At 45.5% G+C, this 25,585-nt stretch overlaps 1 protein-coding gene across 4 annotated transcripts in view; it reads left to right on the top strand.

The window, feature by feature from the left end:
- The window catches only part of LOC142903508 (multiple epidermal growth factor-like domains protein 11), a 62,624-nt gene that overhangs the window by 8,514 nt on the left and 28,525 nt on the right, over positions 1 to 25,585 (top strand). For all 4 annotated transcript variants that reach the window (XR_012929275.1, XR_012929271.1, XM_076049305.1 and 1 more), the window contains exons 4-8: positions 4,488 to 4,580; positions 22,139 to 22,385; positions 22,616 to 22,736; positions 23,296 to 23,432; positions 24,984 to 25,196. Coding sequence is in view for 2 of the 4 variants with exons in the window: in XM_076049305.1 (XP_075905420.1) it covers positions 4,488 to 4,580; positions 22,139 to 22,385; positions 22,616 to 22,736; positions 23,296 to 23,432; positions 24,984 to 25,196 (811 nt within the window). In the remaining 2 variants the exon portion in view is untranslated. The remainder of the gene's footprint in view (positions 1 to 4,487; positions 4,581 to 22,138; positions 22,386 to 22,615; positions 22,737 to 23,295; positions 23,433 to 24,983; positions 25,197 to 25,585) is intronic.

The following is a 25,585-nucleotide window of genomic DNA, read 5'->3' as shown; positions in this document are numbered from 1 at the left end:
TAGTGATAGTGCGTCAGCAGTAGAGAAAAGTCTCCACTGCCTTCAGCTCTTCTTCTACTGTGGAAACGTTGTCCAGCTGTGATCAGCACAGGTGGCAAAAGTATTCACATTCTGTACTTAAGTAAAAGTACAAATACTTGTGTAAAAAAAAATACTCAGCTTAAAGTACTGGTTCTACTTCTACTCCTACTCAAGTAAAAATGAGAAAGTACAGGTTCAGAAAAGTACTTCAGTACAAGGAAAAAATGTATTTTTTGTAGTTAATGAAACAATTCAATTGTTAATAAACTAAGGTAATATAAAATCATTTTCCGTAACAGCATAGTTCAAATAGCTTTAAGCAACAACGTTTATAGTCGTACGTGAATTACCTTTACAAAGTATTTTTGTACTTGGTTACTTCGCACCTCTGCTGATCTGTTCACATTGGAACTTGAGTGGAAATAATCCATGAAAAAAATCTGACTCAGTCAATTTCAGTGATTCACTTACTGAAAGTCAGTCGGGGAGAATTCAGAGTGAGAGGACACACGTTTTCCTATTTGCTTTTCCTACTTCAGATCTGGCAGTTTTTGAACCATCCAGAGGCTTCTTTGGACTTGGATCAACCTCATTTTTTCCCTTTGTTTTAGACTTCTTTTGTAAGTTCACCTGTATTTTTTTCTTTTCAATTTTTCCAAAAGCTTAACATGGAAAAACACTCCAGAAACCCATTTTCACTGTGATGAAGACCAGAAGAAGTCAGCAAGTCGTGCCCCCTACTGCTAAATGTTTGACCGTTGTAAATTCACAGAGGCCGACTCCTCTGAGTGTCAAGAACCATAATCCTCGCCCCACCGGGGCCCGGCTATTCCCTGCAACAGACTCTTTGGCACTTTGCTGGTCTTAATAACGTGGGATTAGAAAAAAAATCGTTTTCTTTTTTTCTGCTTATTGGTTCTGTTCCTGATTGATTTCCGACTAATTGTCTTTGTGGTTCAAGACAGTTTTTCCGCACCAACTGAGCTGCTGAATCACAGAAAAAAGCCTCTGCTTTGCATTTTGGTTTGATGAGGCCTTTTCTTAACCTCACCCTCAAGTTGGGACACACCACCAAAATAAAATGCCGGAAAAAAACAGATTCTTCACCATGTAGAAAATTCTACTCGCTGGGGGGGGGTTTGAAAGACGTGGCAGATGTTTGATTGCGATGGATGGATGCTGGGCTTTGGTCCCGGCTCTGCATGTGTGCACAAGGTGAATGTCAATATGTATTCGCGTTTGCGTGACGTCTCCGTGGCTCCCACTCGTGCAGGAGGAGGCGCCTGCTGTTTTAAGAGGAGGATCAGTTGCACAAACAGGGCCGGCGCAAAGTCTCCGAGCTGTTGGCCGTCTTCTGTCAGCACCTGCTGCTCCATGAATAGTTCATGCTAGCCGCCAGTCCGTGGGAGACTTGCACAAAGTTTGCGGCTAACGAGGGGAGGGACGCTAGCGAACGCGCGGGTTGTGTTCGTCCATCAGGCGCCGAGCTCAGGTTCACTGTTAGGATGGTTTCCCACAAGATATAGTGTTGGTTTTTGGAGCTGCAGTTTGAAACATTTTACATTTTTGCAGCTTGCCAAGCTCCAGTCTGAACCTTGTTTGGTCAGTGTGTGAATTCTGGAACCATCCAGCCTCCATTTAATTATGGCAAAAGCTGCGAGCGACTCTTGAAAAAAAAACAAAAAAACACAGGAAGTGAAGAAGAAGGATCTGAGGAGTTCACGGTGCACTGTTTTTTCTGCAGGGAGCCACTTCTTCTTTCTTCCCAATTTTGACAAGGGGCCAAAAATCCCCAGAAAAACACTTAATTCCCAGCATGAAGTCATGGCTTTGTTCTGATTGGCTAATGCGATCTGTTGCCTCGGGTGTGAGTTCCAGAGGCATGATGGGGCGTGACACTAAAGGTACATGCTCATTGGGGCCCCGTAACCTGAAGTAATGTATGGGCCGCCATCTTCCAACTGTTGTGCAGTGAGCTGCTGTGCACTGCCCTCACTGCAGTACTTCAGCTCTTTTCAGAGTAAAGTCCCATCCAAACCGACAGGGGTCAGAGGTCATAATCAGAGTCACACAAGAATAAACACCTTTTTTTTTTTTTTTCAACAGCTGAAAAAACACATGCGCCCCCTGAGAGCAAACTGAGAGCAACATTTTTTTTTCCATGGTGCCGAATTCACCTGGAAAAAAAAATACACTTTTAACAGCAAAAGCAATAAAATTCCTTCCAGACTACACGTTTACAGTTGGCGGGTATAATTTGCTGTCACAGGTTCTTGGGGTTCTCACCTGCCCCGCGGTGTTACCGCAGGGCTGCTGCAGCGGGGGCGGCGCGCCAGGCTTCACTTCCTCATTTGAATAAAAAGTAGCCAGCCTCCTGTTCTCTGTGTATAGCTAGCGAGGTCTGCAGCGGAAACCCGGTGCCCAGCACGGTGGCAGCATCGTGGATGTGTTATAAGGACTGGATACCGGACGACGAATACAGCGGCGCGGTAATTCTTTCCAGTGGCCACTCGAGGTACTGCAGAAAAAATATCCCCTGCCGGGTGATTTTCAGACACAGCCTTTGTATTGTTTTTATATTCCCAGCATGACATCATGTCTTGTGCTGGGTCTCGGCTTGTTCTGATTGGCTGATGTGTCCTCTTGCATCACATGAGTTTATAGAGGCATGATGGGAAGTGACACTACTGCCACATGTTCAATGGGCTGCATAATACTGAATTAACCCCGAGGCCAAATTGTGGACGTTGTGGGGGGAGAAACTCCATAAAAATCATTGGATTCTGGGAAGTGGGCAGCATCAGTTCAACACAGCATTTGACCTCTGCTGGAGCAGCATGTTTAGCCCTGTGTTTACAGTCTCCTGCTCAAAACTTTGTTAGACCTGCCCCATGTTTGTAAGGAGACAAAAACAAGGCGGTCCCAAAGGGGCAGCGCCTACAGCTGTAGATGAGCTTTGCCCGCAAAGGTTATGATCCCCCTTTGTGACATCATAGAGGGCCCATTTCCAGAATTGCTCGCTTTTTTGAGCAGACTTTTTTGGGAAGTGGAGCTGAGAGAAGAAGGCACGCAGGCTGAAAGTTGATTGACAGGGTGGAGACACTGGCTCACTGGCAGACAGGACCTGGAAACCGCTGTGACGCCATGCAGCCATTTAGACTCGGAATTATGAATCTGTTCCGGAATGCTTTTTGCTCTTTGCCCTTCCACACGCTGACACGGAAGAGGGTTAGAATAATGGTGGTCAGACGCCACCACCTTCCCGTCCCAGGATCCTTCATTACAGCGTGGTGAGCTCTGCGTCCGCCTCCCTCTCCAGGGTGAAGGTCAAGTTGGGAGGAAATTCCCCCCCTGAATCAACCGACACCCCCTCACCCCCTCCTCCCCCCACGGAATGGCTCAGGAGAAGAAGAGAACGCAGCGGAGGAAGCTGGGCAGGGTTGTGGCTACTGGAACAGCGCCCTCTGTTGGAACGGATGTTGGCACTTTCTGACGTCAGCGTCATGAGCTGGCTCCAAAATTCAAGTTTCAAAGGTGCACGTTTTCCAGATTCTCCCGTGTTTTGGACATCTTGTGAGAATCAACCGAGCATCTCGTCGTTATTGGTGTTGCTTTCCCAACTTCAGCCTACTGGTAGCTTCAGCAGCTCCGACAGTCAGCCCCCATCGTGCATGCACACGCCAATTTAACTCTATCTGGATCAACTAAGGACCTGCGCTGACCTGTAGTTCACTGTGTAACAAGGCAGGACACAGGAAGTTCGGTAAATAGGAAGTGACATCACACGCAAAAAGGAGAAGAGGACACCTGAGCACACACACACACACACACACACACACACACACACACACACACACCCATATGAATTGAATTGAACTCTAACCTAAACTTATTTCCATATTGAGTTGTTGGTTCACGATTTTTTTTTTTTTGAAAATCAATCAATGTATGCAGAATTGTTTGTTGATAGATATTTGTTGGAAATTTCACTGCTTATCTGAAAATGTTGTATTGTTTTGTACTAATACGTTTTTGTTGGATTTTAAAGAGACCTTAATCCATAAACTGATTTTTTTGATTCCCTTGTGGTGTTAGTTTTGTAGGAACACAATAGAAGGGTCTCTTTCTTACCGCTTCAGTTATTTATACAAATATAAAAACTTTCTGACAGTGTGCAATTAGGGCCCAACTTTCAAATTTTGTGTGTTTGGAGATGCGTGCTCCCCTACTAGTACAAATCCAAAGCAGCAAAATAATAATCATAATAATGATTAAAAAAAAAAAAGTTTGTGATGGAAAAACCACAGGGAGAGAGAGAGATAACAAGAAAATGTGACAAATCAGACACTGTATTTAGATGATCGGTGAGTTTTTGGGGGATGTTTTAGTCTTAAAGGAGCAGCCTGCCAGTTTATAGTCTGAAGCCTGCTGGCATCACTAACTTGTTTTCTCCTCTCTGTCCTCAGCGCTCTGTACCGAGGAGTGCGACCATGGACGCTGCGTCTCGCCCGACACCTGCCAGTGCGAGCCTGGCTGGGGCGGCTTGGACTGCTCCAGCGGTGAGTCACGCACCTCCAGTTTTTGTTTCTGCTCTTCTATGTCGCCCAGGTGCTGTCAGACTGACCGGCTGCACCAAGTTGCTGTCACAGCTGAACCCCTGTAGCTTAACTTAATTTGTATATTTTAAACACAAAAGTAGCTGCCATGTCTTTCCCATGCAAGGGGTAGAAAGTACAGATATTTGCGTACAAATGTAGAGAGACAAAGTAAAAATAAAATTTCTTCAAAAGAAATACTCAAGGAAAGTACAGATAACTAAAAAAAACTACTTAAGTACAGTGACAAACTATCAGTAACAAAGCATTTGTACTTTGTTACTTCCCACCTCTGCTGCTCTCACCAGAACCTTTCTGATGGGAGCTTTTCAACATGGACCCGACATAATTCCGACATGAAATCTCAGCCAGTTGAATCTCTGTAGAGGCGTAATATTTCTGGACTCTTCTGGTACACACAGCCCGTTGAGTCTCGCAAACTTCCTGTTTCTCTTCAGTTCTCCATCGCTGCTCACCTGTTTTCGGAGGCGCATGGGTGACAAGGGAGCAGCAGGTGACGATGCAGCAGTGAGGGAGAGCAGAGAGGAGGGGGGCCCCGTCTTAATTTAGCACAGGCTCGCACATGAATGGCCGCAGGATGATGCACCTGGCAGTCAGACGGAGGATTTAAAGGGCCCACGATGTTTCAGGCATTTCTGGTTTTGTTGTCAAAGCACGGTGGTCCTCCAGAAGTTTGGAAAACGTCAGTCAGCCTCTTATTGGATGAATTTGCAGGGTTAGCGTCTCACAGGAAGAGTCCCCTCCTGATTGGTGGACTGATGCTGCCTCTCTAATCGTGTGAGTTAAGGTGGTGGGTGGGGGCGGGAGGTGATCCTGCCGTTGTGTGATTGGAGCATGGATTATTTTTTTATTTTTTTTTCTGCAAGCTGATTGGTCACTGATGGAACATTCATCTCTGCTTGTGAACAGCAAAACCAAACGGAGATAGAAATTTTCACATCCTCTATTGAATTCTTTGAAACTTTTGAACCTAAGCATTGCACAACTGGAAGCAGTGACCTCTAGCGGCCGTACATGGTATGACTGGATTTGACCATTTAAACGAGCCCTTAACTTGACCACAAAGTTCTGTTGGTCAACTTTGACTATTTACTTTGTCTATTGAGATACAGTGGTTCGCTGTAAAATTTGGTTAAATACATTTTCAAAAACCATTCACCCTGAACTTTTCAGAAAAGTGTTCTGGAAAAGTGTTTTTAATCCATTTCAACATTGCTTGATTCCACAAACAGTGATACCTGCGAGACCACAAAGCACTTTTTTATTGTTATTCAAATTGATTTTTGCTTTGCCATTTGGTTGAAGCGTCACACCGTGGGGGGGGTTTTATGCCAGTGTGACTCGTCCGTTAAGTAGCTTGAAGCCGAAGTGTTCCCTGACGCCGGCTCCTTGGTTGCGGCTAATCAGATTAGCGGTTGGAATGGAGCGCCAAGCCACTCGTCCGGCCGAGGGTCTTTGTTGCTCTGCCAGGTGAAGTGAGGAGCTGAGGGGAGGGGGCAGAGTAGAAGGGGGCCTGGAGAGTGTGGAACGTGGTGGAAGGAGCAGGAAAATGAAGACGTTAATTACAGCGTGGAGATGGCGAGCGGTGATGAGAGAGAAGATCCAGCCAGACGGAGGAGATTGGGGGAAGAGGAAGCAGGAGATGGAAAAGATTGTTGGAGGAGTTAAGAGGAGAAGCTGCTTCTGCTTCTGCTGCTGCTGCGTTGGCACTTTATGGTGCAAAGCGTTTTGATTAAGAGCCGCTAATTTCTGCAACTTTGATGAAGCCCAGAGGTGACAGAGTTTAATTTTCATTTTTACCTCCGCCCTTGCACGGTTGGATGCAAACTAAAACTGAACATTGAGTTGACTCACCGTATTCCTGATGGAGCGATGCCTCTGTGTTGTTTTGATATTTGCAGTATTTCTTTTCTCAACTGTCAGCTAAATTAGGGGTTTCCTAACTGTTCCATGCAATGGCCCCCCCAAACAGCATAAGCTTCTGGCTGGGGACCACCTTTGCAAATCAACAGACTATGCTACAAAACATGTAAAGAAACTTTTAGAATTTCTTTTTCTTTTTATTTAATATTCAATAATTGTTACACTTGTATAGAATAAGACGACTATCAACTATTAATATTATCAATCTTAACGTATGCTGCCTCATATTTTCTTACTTTAGTTGACTAAAGTTTTTTTTTGCAGCATTGTCTTCCAATTTATCTCATCGCAGTTAACGTGTTAATTTTGACAATCATTTTGAAAAAATTTCTTGACTGTTGGTCTTTGTAAATTTCAATAAGCAAAATGCTAGTGGCATAAATGCTAATTGCTACCAGAAGCAAACTTCCAAATCTCTCCAACTTTCTCTCCAAGCCAGGGCTGAATCCAAATTCTCCATCTCTTCTTTTTTTGAGATTTTTGAGAAACTTTCAGTTTCTCTGCGTGCTGATCACGTCTCACTTGACATCTCACTCAAAAGTCCAGTGCAACCATCACGTACGACGTGTGTGGGAGCTGTAAGAATGACTGGAAAAAATGCTTTAGATCGGAGCGTCGCAAGATCAATGACATTGTCAAGAATTCTTTTTATTTTACATGAAAAGATTATGAATCATCTCACGAAAGAAACCAAGGGCTTATGGGTAGCTGAGGTTTTCTCTCTCTCTCTTTAGCGACGCTGGAGGTGAGCCGACATTAGAACTTCAGCCACTGCGTTTCTTTGTGGTGCTGAATGAGTGATGAGTGCGGCACACACGCCTCCATTTGTTATCATGGGAACAGAGGGAAGCTGCAGCCACATTAACGAGCCTTTTCACTGATGAGCCACTTGTGTTGTTTGTGCCCCGTCGTACTGGGTGAACTTTGACAGAGGAGAGAACTTTGTAATGACGCTGTGCTTTGTGCTGGTTCCCGACGGAGCCGTGATTACTTCAGCATTATCTCTGGCAAAGAAAAAAAATATGTCAGCAAAGTTGTGAAACAAAAAAAAAAGTAGAACCAGCCGGGAACATGTGAATCTGTGTGTTTTGTGCTGTGTTCACCTCCTTCGTTTTCTCCTTGCTGGCAGACAAGTCAAGGGGGGACACACGACATAATGCGGTTTTCCCTCGGCTGCTGCTCTCATGCTCATCTGGTCTTATCGGTCGCTGCCAGCTCCTCCGCTCAAAGTCCACACTCATCAATCCATCCGTCCGTCCATCCGTCTGTCCGTCCGTCCGTCACTCTCCATCCAATTCTGCTGTGTTTCCAAGTCTGAAAACTGAATTCCGTAATATCCGTCTTGAAAAGCTCCAAGCCGAGTTCTTTTCAGCTGGTTAAGAGTATGAAAGTACTCAACCAATCACCTTCCTTTGAGGAGAAAGAGGCGGAGCTTCAGCTGTGGCTGGAAGAGGAAGCTGGTGTTAGCTAGTGCATGGTTTCTGCGTCTGCGTCACGTTGCGGCTCAACAGTTACTGTAGCAATTTCTTATCTGCTCCTTGAAGCTGTTCCGGCATGACACCACTTTCCGACTGTACGAGCTCAGGTTGGAAGCTTCTCCAACTCGTAGAAAGTTCTTTTTGAACCAAGGCCAAAGGCAATAACTTTGTGCTGGTTGGTGCTCCGGAAAACAAATAAAAGTCCTTGTTTTGAAGATGCTCCCAAAGCATAAACGGATGTTCTGCTGCTCGTTAGTTCCGGATGAAACATGTTCCAGCTGAGTTTCTGGGACGCTGGGCTGTTTTGCTCTTGTTAATTCTTCTCTCTCGGCCTCAATAAGGGGGAACAGAACTAGTTTTGGGATCAGCCGACATGCCGAACACAGATCATAGCTGCCTTATTCACAGCACGCAGAATTTCCAAAAGGTCGCCGACGACCAAACAAAAACGCTCCGGTTGCTGAAATATTCATCAGCGCTTCCAGTCCGGAGCCGATCGACTCTTTTCCAGAGTGTGGACATTGTGTTGGACATTTGACTTTAATACAGTACAGACTCCTGCAACTAAGGAACCAAACATATTTCTGAGGCAAAAAAATTGAGATTCCAATGAAACGAGTCTGAATGTTAATTTCTCGACCAAAGTCCTTCTTTCTTTTGCAATGTTCAGTTTCAATCCATTGTGAGATAGGATTCTAATTTAATTTCCCAAAGCACTTACTGACCAATCACTAAAAAACCCTCAAAAGATGAAGACCAGGAAAGAGAACCTTCTCCCAGCTAAACTGAGCTAACTGCTGCCAGCGTAGGTGCTGCCACATCAAATCTGACCATCAACAGACGGATGCTTTGAGTCGTCGGTCTCCAACTTCTTCCTCCTCTGTTCAAACGCTCTCCATGTTGCTACATGTATACTCCAAGTAAAGTGATAAAGGTTTTAACTGCCTTGCCAGGCCACTGCAGCTCACTCCTCAAAGTCAAGGACGGTCCAGAAGCGGGAGTCTCTGACTGAGTCTCAAGGAACGCTCCTGAAAATCCTCGGCTCACCTGAAGTGCCGACTGGCCTGCGACACAGCTGCGAGCTGTCGTGCCGCGCTGGGCGAGTCTCACATGGCGACCGAGGAGCCGGGCTCACAACAGACACACAAAAATAAAACCATCCTGGAGAGGTTCTCTTGGCCTTGATAAGCTTCTGTAATATATTCATTAGATATTTTTAATTCCCTAATGTCCAAGAGAAAAGCTTCACAGATTCTCCAGATGTGCATTGATTTTGCAGCCTCACGTTAAAACTCAGGTTTTATTTATGTTTCCGGATGTTTGGAAGAAGACAATACGCAAGGCATCCTCAGAGCGCCGAGCCAACTCCTGACTGTGTATGTGGTTACCAGTCGGGGAGCCGTATCGGTGCTGTGTTCTAGTGCACGCTCGCAGCAAGTACAATGAAAGGTTGAACTTGTTAATTTCCAAGAAGGTCAGATTGTGATCATGATTTGTACAAGAATAAGGTAAGATGTCAGAATGCTTATTTTGATTTATATCAAACATCCTCATTGTGTTCTCACTTTTAATTGATTGGAGTGAGGAGGGTTAGTCAAAACAAAAAACAAAGCCTTTTTTCTCCCCCCCTGGTGGCCGACTGTGGAGAAACCCCGTATCCTCCATATTAGCAAATGCGTTTTTTAATTTCTGCAAGGTTTTCCCGGAAAAGGTGACACAGCGGGCACCTTTATTTCGACGGCTCCTCCTTCAAGCAAAAGAAGGAGCGACGTCGTCCTCCTGCGTGAAAAGCAAGACGATGGCCAGCCCTCCTCCTCCTCCTCCTGCGTTATCGCCAACCACGTGCTGCGACGTTTCCAACCTTCGCCTCATTGTCATGCCAAGGATTTATCTATAGGAAGAGGCTCCGGGGCTCCTTCCAGTCCCCGGCTACTTTGAGCGGCCGCGGCTAAATAACTCATAAGAGGTAATAAGCAGCAGGTCTGCGAGGTTAATCCCTCCGTAAGAGGACAGGAGTAGGACGAGGAGACGGCGGCGCAATTTGAGCGAGCCGGAGGCGAGGCGAGGGGTGTTTTTTTTTTCTTTTTTTTTTTCGTCTGTCCGTCGGGAGACAAGAGGGAACAAAGCCGAGGCCGTCTGGAGGCAATTCAGGCCGGAGAAAAGGAGGAAGTAAGTCGGCAGTGGGAGCTGATAGTCTGCCGCCGCCAAGGCACAAAGACAAACCCGGAGCAGGGAGGAATTTCACCCACCAGTCAACTCCCGGCTTTTGAAGAAGGAGGCTGGAGAAGGAGCCACGGGGTCGCCCAGTGACCCCCCGTCGGCCCCATTGTCGTCGTCGCACACTGAGCCACAAAGTTTAAGTTTGCGCGAAGCCGATGGGCTCCACTGAAAACGGTGAAACTCTTTGCCGTTTCGCCGTTGCGTCTGCACTGAAACCGCACTGACCAAACCCGCAGTGTTGACTCAAAAACAGCGACTAGCGTAAATGCTAGTGGAGCGGATGTAGTCGCCCAGTCTCAATCCCATAATGCAGTGCAGCTCCAAGACTGCCAGGCTGATCAGATGTCACACAGAACCTTTCCAGCCCCACAAAACTCCTCCAGCCCTCTGTGAAGGTTTTTTTTTAATTTTTTTATTGGTGTCATTATTATTGACGCCACAAGTTTAGATGAACCCGCCTGCGTGTTGCTAAGCTAACGGCCAACACAGAATCAGAACGACTCTTCTTCTGAGAGGAGCGGCTCAGCCAGCCTCTTCAATAGCAGCCAATACCTGCAGCCCATGTGGGGGCGGAGGTCAGCTGCCATTGGTCGGTTGCCTCCTGGTAACCCAGCAGGGCCTGCCAGGTGGAGCACGGCGGCGGGATCGTGGATATGAATAATGTCTAGTGTGTGTGTGTGTGTGTGTGTGTGTGTGTGTGTGTGTGTGTGTGTTCAGGGGAGAGGCTGCACTATAGGAGCTCTTGCTGTTCTCTAAGCTTGTTAAGAAACGTTTTGCGTAAATTATTGTCAATACCAGACTTCCCCGGAATGAAGTTCAAAGTAAAGTAGGGCTTAAAATACCGAATAAATTACTGTTGACTCAACCAACTGTAGGTGAAATAAATAATTTGGATAATTCTGGTAATATCACAGTGTTAAAAGTCTCCCAGATGTTGTTGTGGATACATGATGGTCCCAAAAGTAGACATCTATTCAGAAAGATTTGCAATTCCTGCAGGTTTAAATACAAAAGAGAACATTAAAAAAGTTATTTTTATGATTACCAGAAATCAAAATGAATGAATTTGTTGATGTTGTCTGATTGTGTGTGTGTGTGTGTGTGTGTGTGTGTGTGTGTGTGTGTTCATTTTAGCGTCTCACTGAGGTCCTCACTGACAGTTCACAATGTCTTTACACACACACACACACACACACACACACACACACACACACACACAAACGCTGATGCTGACGAGTGGACTTGCCCTGCTGCCAAGTCCAATTAACGGCTGCCGCCACATCAGCAGGCCCCTTGTGTTTGGTCAAAATTCATTTACCAGCAAACTTTTTAATCAGATTTCGCGGCGCCCCCTGAGGGCTGATTGACTTCCTGCACGCGGCTGTTTGCTGCCACGATGTCCAAGTTGTGATTCAGCTCAAAAGCTACACAAAGCTTTTTTTCCCCCCGGGGAGCAGAAGAAAAATGATCCTTCAGCGTTTCCTGAAGTTTGTTAAATTACAGGCGGTGACACAATGAAACCTCCGTCTGCTGGCTGCAGAAGCCAAACACTCAAATGTCAGCAAGGGTTTTTTTTTTCCCGGGGTGAATAATATTTACTGCTGCCACTGGTTTGTGTGTGTATGTGTGAGGGAGAGGCAGTGTCTGAAACACTGCTTCTGTTGATAGAATGCAGATGACCAGAGCAGCTCGTTGCTACAGACTTTTCACACTAAAGCTGTAGGTTGGTGTTGGATAAAGCCTCAATAATACACACACACACCCTTAATTATAACAAGTGCGACAGCTTCTAGGGAGTTCAGCCAATCATAAAACAGACCTGCCTCAAAGACGGTTTGCAAAGACGTCTTCCCAAAATTATCTGTTTGTTGTTCTATGTTTCTGTGTTTACAAGAAGCTGGGCAGGCATGCGTTTTCAAACTTATCCACCCTGGAGAGCATTTCAGAAAATGTGCGGTTTCGGTCTGTGCGGTTTCAGCGAACACGCCAGCTTTGTGTAAGCGCAAGGCCGAAACGACAAAATATTTCACCATTGTCAGAGGAACGAACTGAACAAGTCCAGTTGTCCCAACTGCACCTTTCTACTTTAAGATGCCCTGGATGACTGAGAACCTTCACAGACAATATTCCACAGAAATTCGGCTGAAATTCGGCTGAATTTCCGTCCCTCTGTTTGGTCATTGTAGTTTCCCACCTGTCTGCAATCAAACCTTTTGGATGGCTACGCCCCCTCCGACATTGGCCACACCCCATCCGTTCTTTCCGTGAACTGGGCCTCACGGCAGTCTCCTCACTAATCCCTCTGACTCTCTAACTCCTTTATTCCCCCCGTTTATTCCCCCTGTTCCACCCACTAGGCGTTGACCTTGAAAAGAAAAAAAAAAGAAGAAACAAAAGCCGGGAATTATTCATGGAGCGCTGTTCTCTCCACTCTGCCACTCCACATCGGCTCAGAGGACGATGGCGGCCACCTCTTTATTTTCGACTGGGTCATTTCGCACTTCAAACCAGCTTGACCTCAGGAGGGCGAGATAGAGTGAGAGGGGGTCAAACTACTGGTTTTCAACGCTCAACTGCTCAATGCCTGCAAAGGCTTCTGGGAATTGACTGGTTTGGAGGCCAGTTCACTACCTGGAACGTTGGAGCCACGAGACGGCAACAGGAAGGAATGTTGACGACATTTTTTTTTAATTCCCTCGAGCGAGACTTTGGCCGTGTCCAGTATCGCCCCCTACTGACTATATATTCACTATACAGGGGCTACACCATTTTGCAGTGGTGTCCGAATCCTGAGTGAACATCGGAGCATTGGTATTTGTCCACTCAGTGTATTCCACAGTGCATTGCTAATATTTGTGTACAACCGATGTTCACTCACCCGGCAATATGTCCCATCATGCATTGCGCTCACACTAATCCAAAGGTAGAAAAAAAAGAAAGGGGCGGAGCATTCTTTTTTTTTAATGTGGGAAGAGGCTTAGTATAGTAAAAACTTGGCACAAAAATAATTAAATAAATTAATTTATATATTTAAATGTTAATTAATTAATTACTAATTAATTAATTACATATTAAATTAAATTATTACAGTAATTGTAATTCATTACCACCTGACAGTGGGATTTTTTTTTAATGATGCAACCGTAAATGACGTCATTCACAGCACCAAGGGTTGCGTCCGATTGATTATATTAATATTTAATTTGGCTAATGAGTCACAGTTTCGTTGGCTGCGTAGAACTTCCTATACAGGGAGGAGTGAAGGAGTGGGTGAGTTGAGACACAGTCATTGTGTCTCTTTCTTGGCCTTGTGATGGCGAATAACCTCTGACCTCGGTACCAAATGTACCTGTCATCCATCTGACGCCCACTGCTCGACAGCGCCGGACCTGAAGGCCCATCTACCACTCAAGTTTACACAAAGGGCCGAGATCGTTAAAACGCAATTACAGCGCGGCGGCCTAACGAGCTGGGGCAGCCACCGCGACCGTTCTCTAAAATCTGTGTGTAAGTAAATCGTCAGAAACCAGAAGAAAACGGCAGACGACGATTGTTTCATTTTAGGCCCCCTCGGCTGTAAAGTGTGTCACCCTCCTCCAGACACTCGGTGACCTTCGACCTCGGCTCGGCCACCACTAATTACATTTATTAATTGAATATGGGAAATCAATGACTCTGGATTAAAATGTGGGCGCTCCGCTCCAGCGTATGTGGGACAGCGGCACACTGACACACTTTACCGGCGTTCAGCTGCTACTGCATGCTTTTATTTTGAAAGGGTTTGTGCAAGTGCTGCATTTTAGGAGCTCCTCGTCGAGCTGTTTCTCGTTGAGGGGGCAAGGGTGGGTGGGGGGGGGGGGTGGGGGGGGTCATGACAGCCAACCGATGGAAATAGTTTCACTCCTTCCAGCGGTGTGTGTGTGTGTGGGTGAGTGAGAGAGAGTGTGTCTGTGTTTGTGTGTGTGAGTAAAGCGCTGGCCGCTGGCCGAGTGCTATTAAAGATATAGATGTGGCAAAGTGGCGTTCCATAACTTCTCCTGTCGACAAAGCTCAGCGAAGCCGTGAGAGGCCGCAGCTGGAAATGTTTTCCGCCGCTGACGTGAGGTGCCTTCAAGTTTTCGCCCAGTCGATATTTGCCGAAGTTGAGGGCAGAGCAAGTGGGGGAGGGGCCCGGAGAGGGCCCGTATTCGGTGGCTTGGCCAGCAGAGACCACCAAAGTAGGTTGGGGAAAGAAAATGTGACTGAAAAATGACTCATTGTCAAATATCAAAATTTGCATCGTTGCAAACTGGTTGCATTGTTTCTGTCTAAATTGTCAAGTGGAAGAAATCTCTAATCGGCTCCAATGTCCAAAGTAATTTTGTCTGATTTGGACTCATTCCCTCAGGCAAGAATATTTTTTCAGTTTGTTCACATTGGAGATCATTCAAATGTACAGAGTTTCAGGTTTCAGTCAGTAGAAATGCAACTGATTTTCACAATGAAACCGTGGAAATGTTCTGTCACGTTTTGATTCAAAACTCAGACAAGAAGTGTTGTCTGCTCTGGGAGCTGTTACTGTAGCTTGGCAGGGAAGCTGCAGTAATATAGTGCTAAAACATATGGAAGGCCCCCTGGTGGCCGGCTGCAGTGTGGCTCATAAACCCCACCGAAGTGATGTTGTTGTTTTGTTTTTGTTTTTTTCCATCCCAGCGACGTGCGCTGGAGTACAAGCATAACTGTTTGCTCTGCCCTGACGGCTGCTAATTGGACAAGCGATCAGCGATGCCATTATTTACACCTTTAATATCTAGTTTGCCGTTACGGCGAGCTAACGCTCCACCGCTGCTATGCCACTGTCCTCCAGTTTGAAATAGAGACACCTTGTGGCAGAAAAGACACACTGCAGGCTTCTTTTTTTTTGGCTCACAATTTCTCCCTTCTGTCACTCTGCGGTGTGGCGCTGCCGAAATCTGTTTGTCTTTATGTCTTTGTAAGCGTTGTTGGCAATTACGAATGAATATACGAGAGGTTGTTTTTTTTTTTTTTTTATAAGAAATTACGCTGAGTCGCTTCCGCCTGCGGCAAATGCTACAGCAGCAGATGAAACAACATGACAGCAGCCTCTCCAGCTAAGCGCCAGTCAGAGTGAAGAACACGGCAGAGATTGTCTGTTTGCGAGCCGACGTCTATCTAACGTGGCTCTCTGACAAAGACGCTATTGAATTAAAAATGAAAAAAAAATGAAGCTGGAGGCTGACTGTGTGTGTGTGTGTGTGTGTGTGTGTGTGTGTGTGTGTGTGTGTGTGTGTGTGTGTGCTGACTGGATAGTTGGCTGGCCTTTACCCAGCAGACACATCGAGTGGAGCTGAGCAGGCGCTGCCGCCCACAGCGGCAGCATCGATCTCCGCCGCGCAGAAGGCTTGAAGTGTTGACATCGAGCTCAATGACGAGGTTATGATCATTTATTCCTCCTGCGATGAGTCGCTAAGTGGCTCCTGGTTGGCCGAGATTTGAGACTCCTCCTTGCGTGTGGAGGAACTCTGCATTTTGTACGTAAGCGTATTGCTGCCATACTAAATTTGAAATAAATAAATAAATAAATCCTACACACACACACACACACACACACACACACACACACACACACAGTACAAGTCCATGCATTTCAAAATCCTCAAAGTAAGCATACTAATCTTAATGTCATGGACGGTGGTCAATAAGTTCAGCAAACCGAGCTTCAAGTACAGTTTCACCAAATGGCTATAGTGCCTTGCTTATGCCTTGTTTCGTTAGCTTCAATTCATTATCATGAAATGAGGTGAAAATGACCATGTAAAAAGGTGAAAATTATCATGTAAAAATGGGACACTTTCACGTAAATACGTGATACAGAAACTTTTTTTTTTTTTTTTCGCAATACACTTCCATAGTTTTGTTTCCTCCGAGTCATCATGTGGAGATTTGGGTGGACGAGTTTCAAAGGCTGCGTTTGCATGATGATTAAAGCATCAGAAGATCCTCAGGACAGACATGGTTAATAAGTCACTTTGGCCTCATCAGATGCTAAACCACTGTACGCCGAAGCATTCCCAAGTTATTGTCAGCCATTATTTAAGAATACAGCTCTCAATTATTTTCTTTGGTTTAAATTAACATCTCCTGAAAGTGATCCGAGTGAAAAGTTTTCATGTCTTAGCTTCCAGCTAATTCTCAGGAACTGGTTGTTTTTCCACCACAGAAACGTTGGCGTTGTACTCTTCACTGACCCTGGGTTGTGTGGGGCAGAGCTCCTCCACAGATGTATTGTTAGCATTGTTTAGCATCGTTTTTGTCTCGCTAGCCAGACTTGTGGAAGAGTTGTATCCACTGATTTGTATTGATTTGTCCACTTTGCATGCACCAAGGAGAAGGAGGCGGAGTTATAGCCAAAAGTTTTATCTTGCTGCTAGTGACATGCTAGCCACATGTGGGTGGTGCTTTGTGGAAGAAGCTGGCAGGAGTCGGCTTCACTGGTGGGGAAAGTATCTCACTGGTAACTCGACCAGCTGTTTCTAGTGAGGCGACCAACCATCGTGGCTTTTATTTTGCAGTGATATCAATAACATCCCCCACCATTCTTATTTTCCCTCCACACTTCACCCACACCCTATAACTGCATCTCAACAGATGTTTCCTAGCCAGATCGTCCACTCCAGGTGAACATTCCTCCAGCCTGACGGTGGCTGAGAGCCCTGAGGGGTGGCCGAGACAAATGAGTGCGCTTGCTGCTGCTGCTGCTACTTCTGCTGCTGGTGCTGCTGCATAGATCAACAGCTGTTCCAGCCGGAGCGCCGCTGTGTTTCCGGCCACTCAGCACAAACCTCCTGCATCACTTATCAGCGGGGTGTGTTTCAAAGGTGCTGTGTGTGTGAAATTCAGATGATCAGCTTTATTATTGGTGGGGGAACAAATGTTGCTCCGGGCAGAACCAGAGGTATTGTGACATCTAGGGCAGGAAGTGACATCACAGAAGTCCCTTTGGTCTGTGAAGGTTTTCAGTCATCCAGGGGTTCCAGGTCATCTCATGGCTCAGAACTGTCTCAGAACTGAAGAAGCCTTTCGGATGAGAGGCAAAACGTCTTCAACGTTACAAGAACAAGCCCAACCCTTCTACCTTCCTAGAAGTCCCTTTGACCCAAACACTCAATAGGCCTGGAACAGTGTTAGTCCCAACTGTAACTGACAGGGAGTCTAAACGATGCCACAGAAACATAAAGAGATATAGCTGTTATATCCGTTGTAGCTGTGTTTTTTTCGGTGCATATGCAAGGCAAAACTACGACTCCTAGTGGTGAAATGAGGCCCCATTAGCATGAATGTCAAAGAACAACAAGAGTGAACTTCAAACTTGTTGCAGCGGTCATCACTGTCGCCTCATAACAAGAATGTTGCAGGTATGATCCTGAGGCTTGGGGCCTTTTTGTGGGGCGTTCACTGCATGTTCTTCCTGTGTCCGCGTAAGCTCTTTCCTGGTTCTACAGAACATCTCCTTCCACAGTCCAAAAATGTGTGGAACAGGCGAACTGGGAACTCTGAATTTTCTGTTGGAGCGTGTTAGTGAGAGCAAATGGTTGTTTGACTTTCAATGTAGACCTGTGATGAACTGGCGACTCGTCCAGGGTGTAGCCCTGCCTTCGCCCTGTGACAGCTGGGATTGGCTACAGCAGACTTCCCTCGACCCTGAGTGCTGGAGTAAGCTGGTATGGAAGGATAGATGTCTCGTAACTGAAAGACCAATCTACCAGAAGATCACAACGGCAGCTGAGTCCATGTTCATTTTGTCTCTCTTTAGTGAAAAAAAAACTGTTTGGAATGTGAGACCAATGAAATGCTGACCTACTTAAATACGCATAAAGGGGTCACAGAAGGCTGGTGGCCACATCTGCACTGCTAGGTTAGCATTTAATTGTGCTAAGCCTGCGGAACAAAAATAACACAGAGGCGTCATTTTTCTTGAGCTCATGACAGTTTGTGCTGTGAAAAAATGGGGTTGCGGTCATGAAATACCAGGTAGGACAATAATATTCACGCTGGGATTTCTAAGTTTCTGTCCAGGTAAAGGCCATGAATGTGACCAACACTGGGCTAAAGCTCACAGTCAGTATCCAAAAGTCCCCGAAAAACCTGGTTGTTATTGGTTGTGCTCGTTTGCATAGAGAAGTAATAGGAAAGCCTGTGAGACGGCTCTCCAGTTGGCCCTCACTTTACAGAAATCAATGTTCTCCTCCCACCGTCCAACACCAAATTAAAAATCAATCAGCTGAAATTTAAAGCACAGTCTATTTGTTTAGTTTTTTTTCATACGGTGAAGAGACTCGTGTGAAGCAGAGTTGTTGAGTTGTGTTCATCAACGTGTGAGAAAATGAGTTGATTTGATTAACTTTAAAACAAAACAATCATCAGGTAGGTGACGAGTGGCACCAGGTATGCCGGGGAGACTGAATATTAGTTTTCCATTGTGTGTGTGTGTGTGTGTGTGTGTGTGTGTGTGTGTGTGTGTGTGTGTGTGTATGTACGTGCTCGCAAGACATTTTAAAGCTGCCAGCAAAGCTGATTAGCAGCCTAACAGCGAGGCAGTGTTGAGTCATAACAGAGTGTAGCAAAACACAATTTAGCCTCTTTGCAAATATCGCAAATTATTTCATTTTTTCATCATTTCATTTTCAAGGACAACAAAAAACACCATCCAAAGCTGTTGAGCGATCTGCTTCCAAACTAATACATGGTTGTAAGTCAAATGGCTACACGGTTTTCAAAAACTTTTTCAGGTAACAACTTTGTGCTTAAAAAAAAAAAAAAAAAAAAATATATATATATATATGTATATATATATATATATATATATATATACATATATATATATATATATATATATATACACATATATATATATATTTACTGCCACTGATAATGGAATCATTTACTACGTATACAGACACAAGTGAAGCTAGTAGCTTCACTTGCTCTGACACAAGTGGCTTTGATCTAAAACGAGTAGCTATTATTTGCACATACTGTAGAGAATCGGCCGTAATTAGTTTGTCGATGTCTAAAACAGCGTGCTAAAAGCCGTGACGTCCTGTTGACAGTAGCTGACATTTAGCATTGCGGACAAGTGTCTGCTAGCTCTGTACGCTGAGTCTGTACGCGATCTCTGTCCACTAGCTCTGTATGCTAGCTCTGTGCACTCGCTCTGTACGTTAGCTCTGTCCGCTAGCTGAGCCTTGTATCCTCCAGGAGACAGGAGTGAGTTTAAGCAGCGGCTCAGACAAACAGTGGTAGATGTTCCTGAAAGGGTTGAACGGCAGCCCGAGTGTTTTATGCGGCTCCTAAATTAGTGCAGAAACTTCTGGCCGGTGCCGGCGAGCCGCTGATCAAAGTCATTAGTCACTTGACTTGGACTCTTTGCCGCTGAATAATTGAGGCGGCGGGAGGATAAAGGATTTGACTGTGCCGGTTGGGCTAGTTAAGCGAAATAAAGAGGAACTCCTCCACCCTGTCGGAGAGGGCAGGGGGAGACGGAGGAGCTCTCTGATTAATCCAACACGGCGCTCATCAAACATTCAGCGCTCTAATATCTGTAAAAGCACCACCCACCTTCAGAGGAAGCCTGCCACCGTTTCCTTCCTCCAGCTAAGCTCCACAATCTAGCCAGATTCCATCCCAACTGCCACCTCCTGCAGAGGAAGTGGGAAGCAACCTGCAGACAGACATCTAGATGCCAAAGCAGGTGGATTCATGTTGCCCATGTGTTTGTTTTCACTTTGAACCTTCAAACTCCTATTTTTTTATTAGTTAAAAAAAAAAGTGTGTGCTTTCGAAAAATAAAAATGCAAAGTTTCCGATTTCCGATTTCCAGATAAAATGTGTTGATGATCCCAAAGCGTGGATGCTCTCATGTTAAGGAGAATATTCTGAGAGGCTGTCCCAGTCTATACCTCCTTCGCCTTCTGTCAGTCTCAACTCTTTTTGTCCTGGTCTTTATGTGATGGTCTCAAGAGGATTTTTGTTGCATCATACAACATTGTTACACGTTACAAACGTTACAATGTATATTTTCCCCTGTTTGGCAAATGGAAGACGTGGAGCTTGTGTGGAAATTTTCACAAGAGCATCACAGCTGTCAAAATGTTTTTGTTGCAAAGTCTATTGAATGTGATGCGCTGGTCTTCCTGATTCAGCTCATGCAAGTTTTTTTTTTGTTTTTTTTTACGTAACATGAAAGGGGCGAAACCAATTCCTGTGCCCAACTTCCTGTCCCTTGCAGTCTGTTTGGTGCTTGAACTCCACATTGAGCTTTGCCATCCACTGACAAACATAAAAATGTTTTTTTTTTTTACTGCGGAGGGATTATGACAGAAACATGTCTGGTGTCATTTGGGAATGGCTAAGAACTTTTCAATGCTACTCAGTTTGATAAAACTTTGTGAAGTTTTGAGGTTAACCTGCCTTGGCAAGTGACGCGGAGTCAGAGACGCACAAGAGGTGATAACACACCAACGACAACGAAAATGACGCACCAAACTTTCCGACTCACCGATGCTGCCGTCCTGATCTACAGACGGCGGTGCCGCCCAGACGGGCAACAGATTATCGGAAACCTGAGAGGATGGAAAACTTCTCCTCAACTGTGAGTTTGCACTGCGGTTCATGCCGTGAACTCGGTGTGTGGGTGAAGTTCTTGTGGGATCAGGGAGCAGCTGTGGCGGTAAACACCACCGTGCTGCCGCCGATCACGAAGGTCTCAGTTGGTCGCTTCGCCTCAACACTGACATCAGGAGGCAGATTGAGGTGTTCAGAGCCCCTCTGGAACTTCCCAGCGCTTCCTACCAAGATAGAGAGCCAAAGTTTGTGAACATCAACCAAGCTCTGCTTCTACTGACGGACCCTCAAAACGCATGCTTGCTCTAACGTAGCCCGCCAAGCCAAAATTTACTGGAAAGCAGATTTAATCTTGCAGAAATGCCCCAGAGTGCCATTCTCTGGTTGCAGTGTCTGGGGCTGAGTTCTGCAGAGTCTGCTGCCACACTGAAGGCTGCTGAGGATGTGCCGGGGGGCCCTTTTTTTATGGACCTATGGCGCAAATCTATGACCTCTGGTGAAACGATACATCACTGGGTGGTAGCCACGGGGGGGGGGGGGGGGGGAGAAACGCTGCTGCTACCCGACTCAACTCATGGCACAAGAATCCAATTATCCGCTTTGACAGATGACATTTTTAGTTACAGATAGCAGACAACGTCTCAAAACCAAACGGACTTGTGAAACATTACATAGAGAAAATAAACTGATATTTCTTCTTCTTTGGTTCAACAGTCTAGACCGTCTGCTGCCACCTACTGCTCAAACTAAATATAAATATAGGCGGTTGCACAGAATTGCACAGTACCAGTAGTTTTATTTTGTTTCATTTTCTTGTTGTTGTTTTTTTTACTCAGACATGAGGACGCCTCTACTATTTTAGTTTTATTTCATGATTATTCTAAAGTGTCTATGCTTTACATACATGGTTTTGTGTTTTCCAGGTGCAGTTCAAAATTGCACAGAGCAAAATATTTGTGTCATTGAAGAGGTCACGACTATTTTTTTTTATTTATTTTTTTATTTCATTGCTAAACCAGATGGAAAAGCATCATAACATAAGCTAAAGGGTGGAATCGATTATTATCGTCATTGTTATTGTTATTGTTTGTGTATTTGGCCGCCTTCATTTTCCAGAAAAGAAATGAGCTAAGTTTTCGGCAGCCGCTTTCTAAATGTTACTGCTACAACCTCTGACTTGGGTTTCTGAACACTGACACTGACGGCAGCTAAATAGTCCCATCTGGTCTTTCCGCTCCGCCCCTTTCCTCTGTCCAGGCTGCGAGGGCGACTTCTGGGGCCCCCACTGCACCAACCGCTGCCAGTGTCGGAACGGCGGCAAGTGCAACCCCATCACCGGTGCTTGTGTCTGTACCGACGGCTACCAGGGGTGGCGCTGCGAGGAGCTGTGCGACGCTGGCCTTTACGGGAAGGACTGCCTGCTGGAGTGTCAGTGCCTCAATGGCGCCACCTGCCAGCACCAGACGGGCGAGTGCCTGTGTGCGCCGGGATACACAGGAGCCTTGTAAGTGTGGTGAATGGCTTTGATATGTTGAAGATTTTTTTATTTTTTTTTACTTTCGTATTTAATGCGCTTATAGTCACGCTCATACTTAATTTAGCTATTTATCACTTAAATTTGACACCTAAACATTTGCTTCAAATTGTGAATGCTTCGTTGGGCTCTTACTGTGATTGTCGTCTCCCTTTTTTACCCATGTATGAAACATTTCCCATCACGCTTCGTCCAATCAGCTGCGAGGAGCCGTGTCCTCCGGGCAAACATGGCTCCCAATGTGAGCACCGCTGTCCCTGTCAGAACGCAGGAACGTGCCATCATGTGACCGGAGAGTGTTCCTGCCCCGCTGGCTGGGTGGTACGACCACATCGACACGTCGACAAACTGTTCATTTTCAAAACTTCCAAGTTATTGATATCTATGATTAGAGTATTTTTGTGATTAACAATCCTGAGAACCTTTTGACAGAGACTTCTCGACTGTCAATATGAGAATACCTAACCAGCTAGTCTTTGCCTAGTTTGGTATCATCCATTTCTACCTCCCATTGCAATAATGTTATTGCCTCCCCCCTTTTTTCTTACTTGGATTTATTGGCCACGACATTGCCAAATGTCTGACATCAAAAGCTTCGAGCTGTGAGTTAAAGTTGAATGTGATCCTAATATTTTGATAAATGTTTTAATGACTAAACAGAAAAAGACCAAGACAAAATTCTACTTTTTAAATAACTAACGTTGATGAGTTTTAAATATGATTAATTTTAATTTTCACTTTTTATCATATGTGTTACCATTATTATTTTTTTCTTTTTTGGGAGGTGGTGGATTTAGTTTCATCCCAGACTCTGGTTGTGCAGCGTCCTACAAATGAAACTCATTTTATTGACTGACTGCAATGCTCCTCCCCCTTCCAGGGTCCCGTCTGTGCGCAGCCATGTCCATTTGGGTCCTTTGGTGTTAACTGCTCTCAGGAGTGCACGTGCCGTAACAGCGGCCTGTGCGACCACATCAGCGGCCAGTGCCAGTGCACAGCGGGCTACATTGGAGAGAGGTACGAGTTTTGGAGTGAGACAACCACAGAAGATCAACACGGGTTCACAGTTGAACATTTATTGACCACAGAGTTTTGTTATTCCAGGCCAAACTTTTGAAATGCAAACATTTTCTGCCTCTAGTGGCCAACTGTGGTGCAAACTAATTCTCTCCTCATGAAAAACTTCCTAAATGTCCATCATGAGTTTAATTTAAGACAATACATATCCTGTTTTGGCATTTTATTTATTGAAGTAGTGTTTGCTCAAAATTTTCTTTCATTTTCTAGTTGATTTGGATCTGGTAAATATTGAGTAACTGATTGGCTGTGGCTCTACCTCTTTCCTGTTGAAGGATGCCAATTGGCCTGGTCAGTCTCTGACCGTGTGGATTCAGACTAGCTTTTTAAAATGGATGGGCAAGAACTAAGAAAGCTGAACCTGAGTGATCCGGCTGCCTTGTGTTTGACTGGGCAAGTTGAAGAACAAGCAGGAGTCCAGAGACAACGTCACCACTCATCACATCAGCACTGTCTCTAACAACATCACCACTCTGACTCATAGCAAAATAAAAATAAAAACCTTGGAAAAAACATTAAAATGAAAAAAGGACAAATTATTTTCCAGTGGTTTTCTTCACATTCTACCTTGTAGCTTTTTTTTTTGCCTGATTCTGGTGCTTCAAAGTGAGAGAATTAAGTAGAAAATCGCTCCTCCATCATCCGGACACCTCCGGTCTCCAGACTGGACCTCGGCTCCGCCCCTCCTCCCACCCTGTCCATCTCCACGCCGCTCGTTAGCCCGTCCTTCCTCCCGATTCAGCCAAATTACCGCCATTCATTTGGGCTCCAGACAGGTGAATTAGCCCACACGGAATAATTCCCATATTGAGTTCTCCTTCTGGCCGTCCGCGTTCTAATGGAATTAGTGAAGATAAGAGTCCCGAGGAAGTCGGTGTGATTTAAGCGTGACACCAAACGGAAGTCCTCACTGAGCCATTTTAATGGAGTGATTTGTCTATTTCTTAACGTTGTCGGCCAGCGGACGTGTTGAGAATGATGCAGTGAGACGGCGGCGACAAATCTCACATGACGGATCTTAGTTTTCAAGCGCAAATTAGCTTAGATTTCCTTTTTTTTATTTGAGACCTAATCAGGACAGTTTTCTGCCAGTCAGAGTTTGACCAAACCAATCAGCTTCAAACTGAGGAGAAAGAGGCGGAGTTACAGCCAGGGTTGTGATGTGGCAGGAACAGGAAGAAAAATAGAGTCATGTGACTGGTGAGACATTCTTTCAGGTGGGTCGATCAGTGTTTTAGTCGGATATGCCTGGCCAGCCTGGTCACATGGCTATGCAAACTTCTCCTAGAAATGACCTCTAACACCTACTTTCTGTTCCGTTGTGAAAATGTGGCAAATTATCTGAAAATGTATCCTTTAGTGTTCTCACAAATGTTTGCACCTTTAAAAAGAAACAAAAACAAAGTAACAGCATCTAAAGATTATTGTAAACTCTAAGTAATCCCAGTCGTTATCAGTCACTGGTTGCTGTGGCGTCTCGGTCCCCCCCAGGTGTCAGGAGGAGTGTCCAGTGGGAACCTATGGGCCGCAATGCGCCCACAAGTGCGACTGTCAGAACGGCGCCAAGTGCTACCACATCAACGGGGCGTGTCTGTGCAACGAGGGCTTCAAGGGGCCGAGCTGCCAGGACCGCTTCTGCCCCGCCGGCCTCTACGGACTCGGCTGCGACAAGTACTGTCCCTGCAGGACGGAGAACACGCTCAGGTGACGCCGCCGAGTTCTGTTTGCCCGTTAGCACAAACACCTAAGACTTTAACAAATGCTAATTGATCATTAATAATTATACAGTCCGACAAACCAAACCGTTTCAAAAAAGCCTCTTAATAATGTCAGGCTTTCTCCGTTCTGGCCTTTGCGTGACATTATCCCCCAAACAGTAAGGGGGTCCATTTTTATCTGTTAACTGAGTGAGACCATGTGTTATTATGTATTGTTGACTGTAAATGATGGCGGGCAGAGTCATTGCAATGTCACCCACTTGGTTTGCGTAGAGCTGTCGTGAGACCTAGAGCTTGGTTTAGCTGTCGCCAGCGCCATCTGGAGTTTGCCCTTCATTTTGAAACAGAAATTCCAGCAGTATGTAGCCCAATACC

The sequence above is a fragment of the Nelusetta ayraudi genome, unplaced genomic scaffold (assembly GCF_046127955.1).
Source record: "Nelusetta ayraudi isolate G7.1 ecotype Tasmania unplaced genomic scaffold, CSIRO-AGI_Nayr_v1 ptg000002l, whole genome shotgun sequence".
Lineage (NCBI taxonomy): Eukaryota > Metazoa > Chordata > Actinopteri > Tetraodontiformes > Monacanthidae > Nelusetta > Nelusetta ayraudi.
The sequence above is the reverse complement of the archived record's forward strand: the minus strand, read 5'-3'. Positions and strand labels throughout refer to the sequence as shown.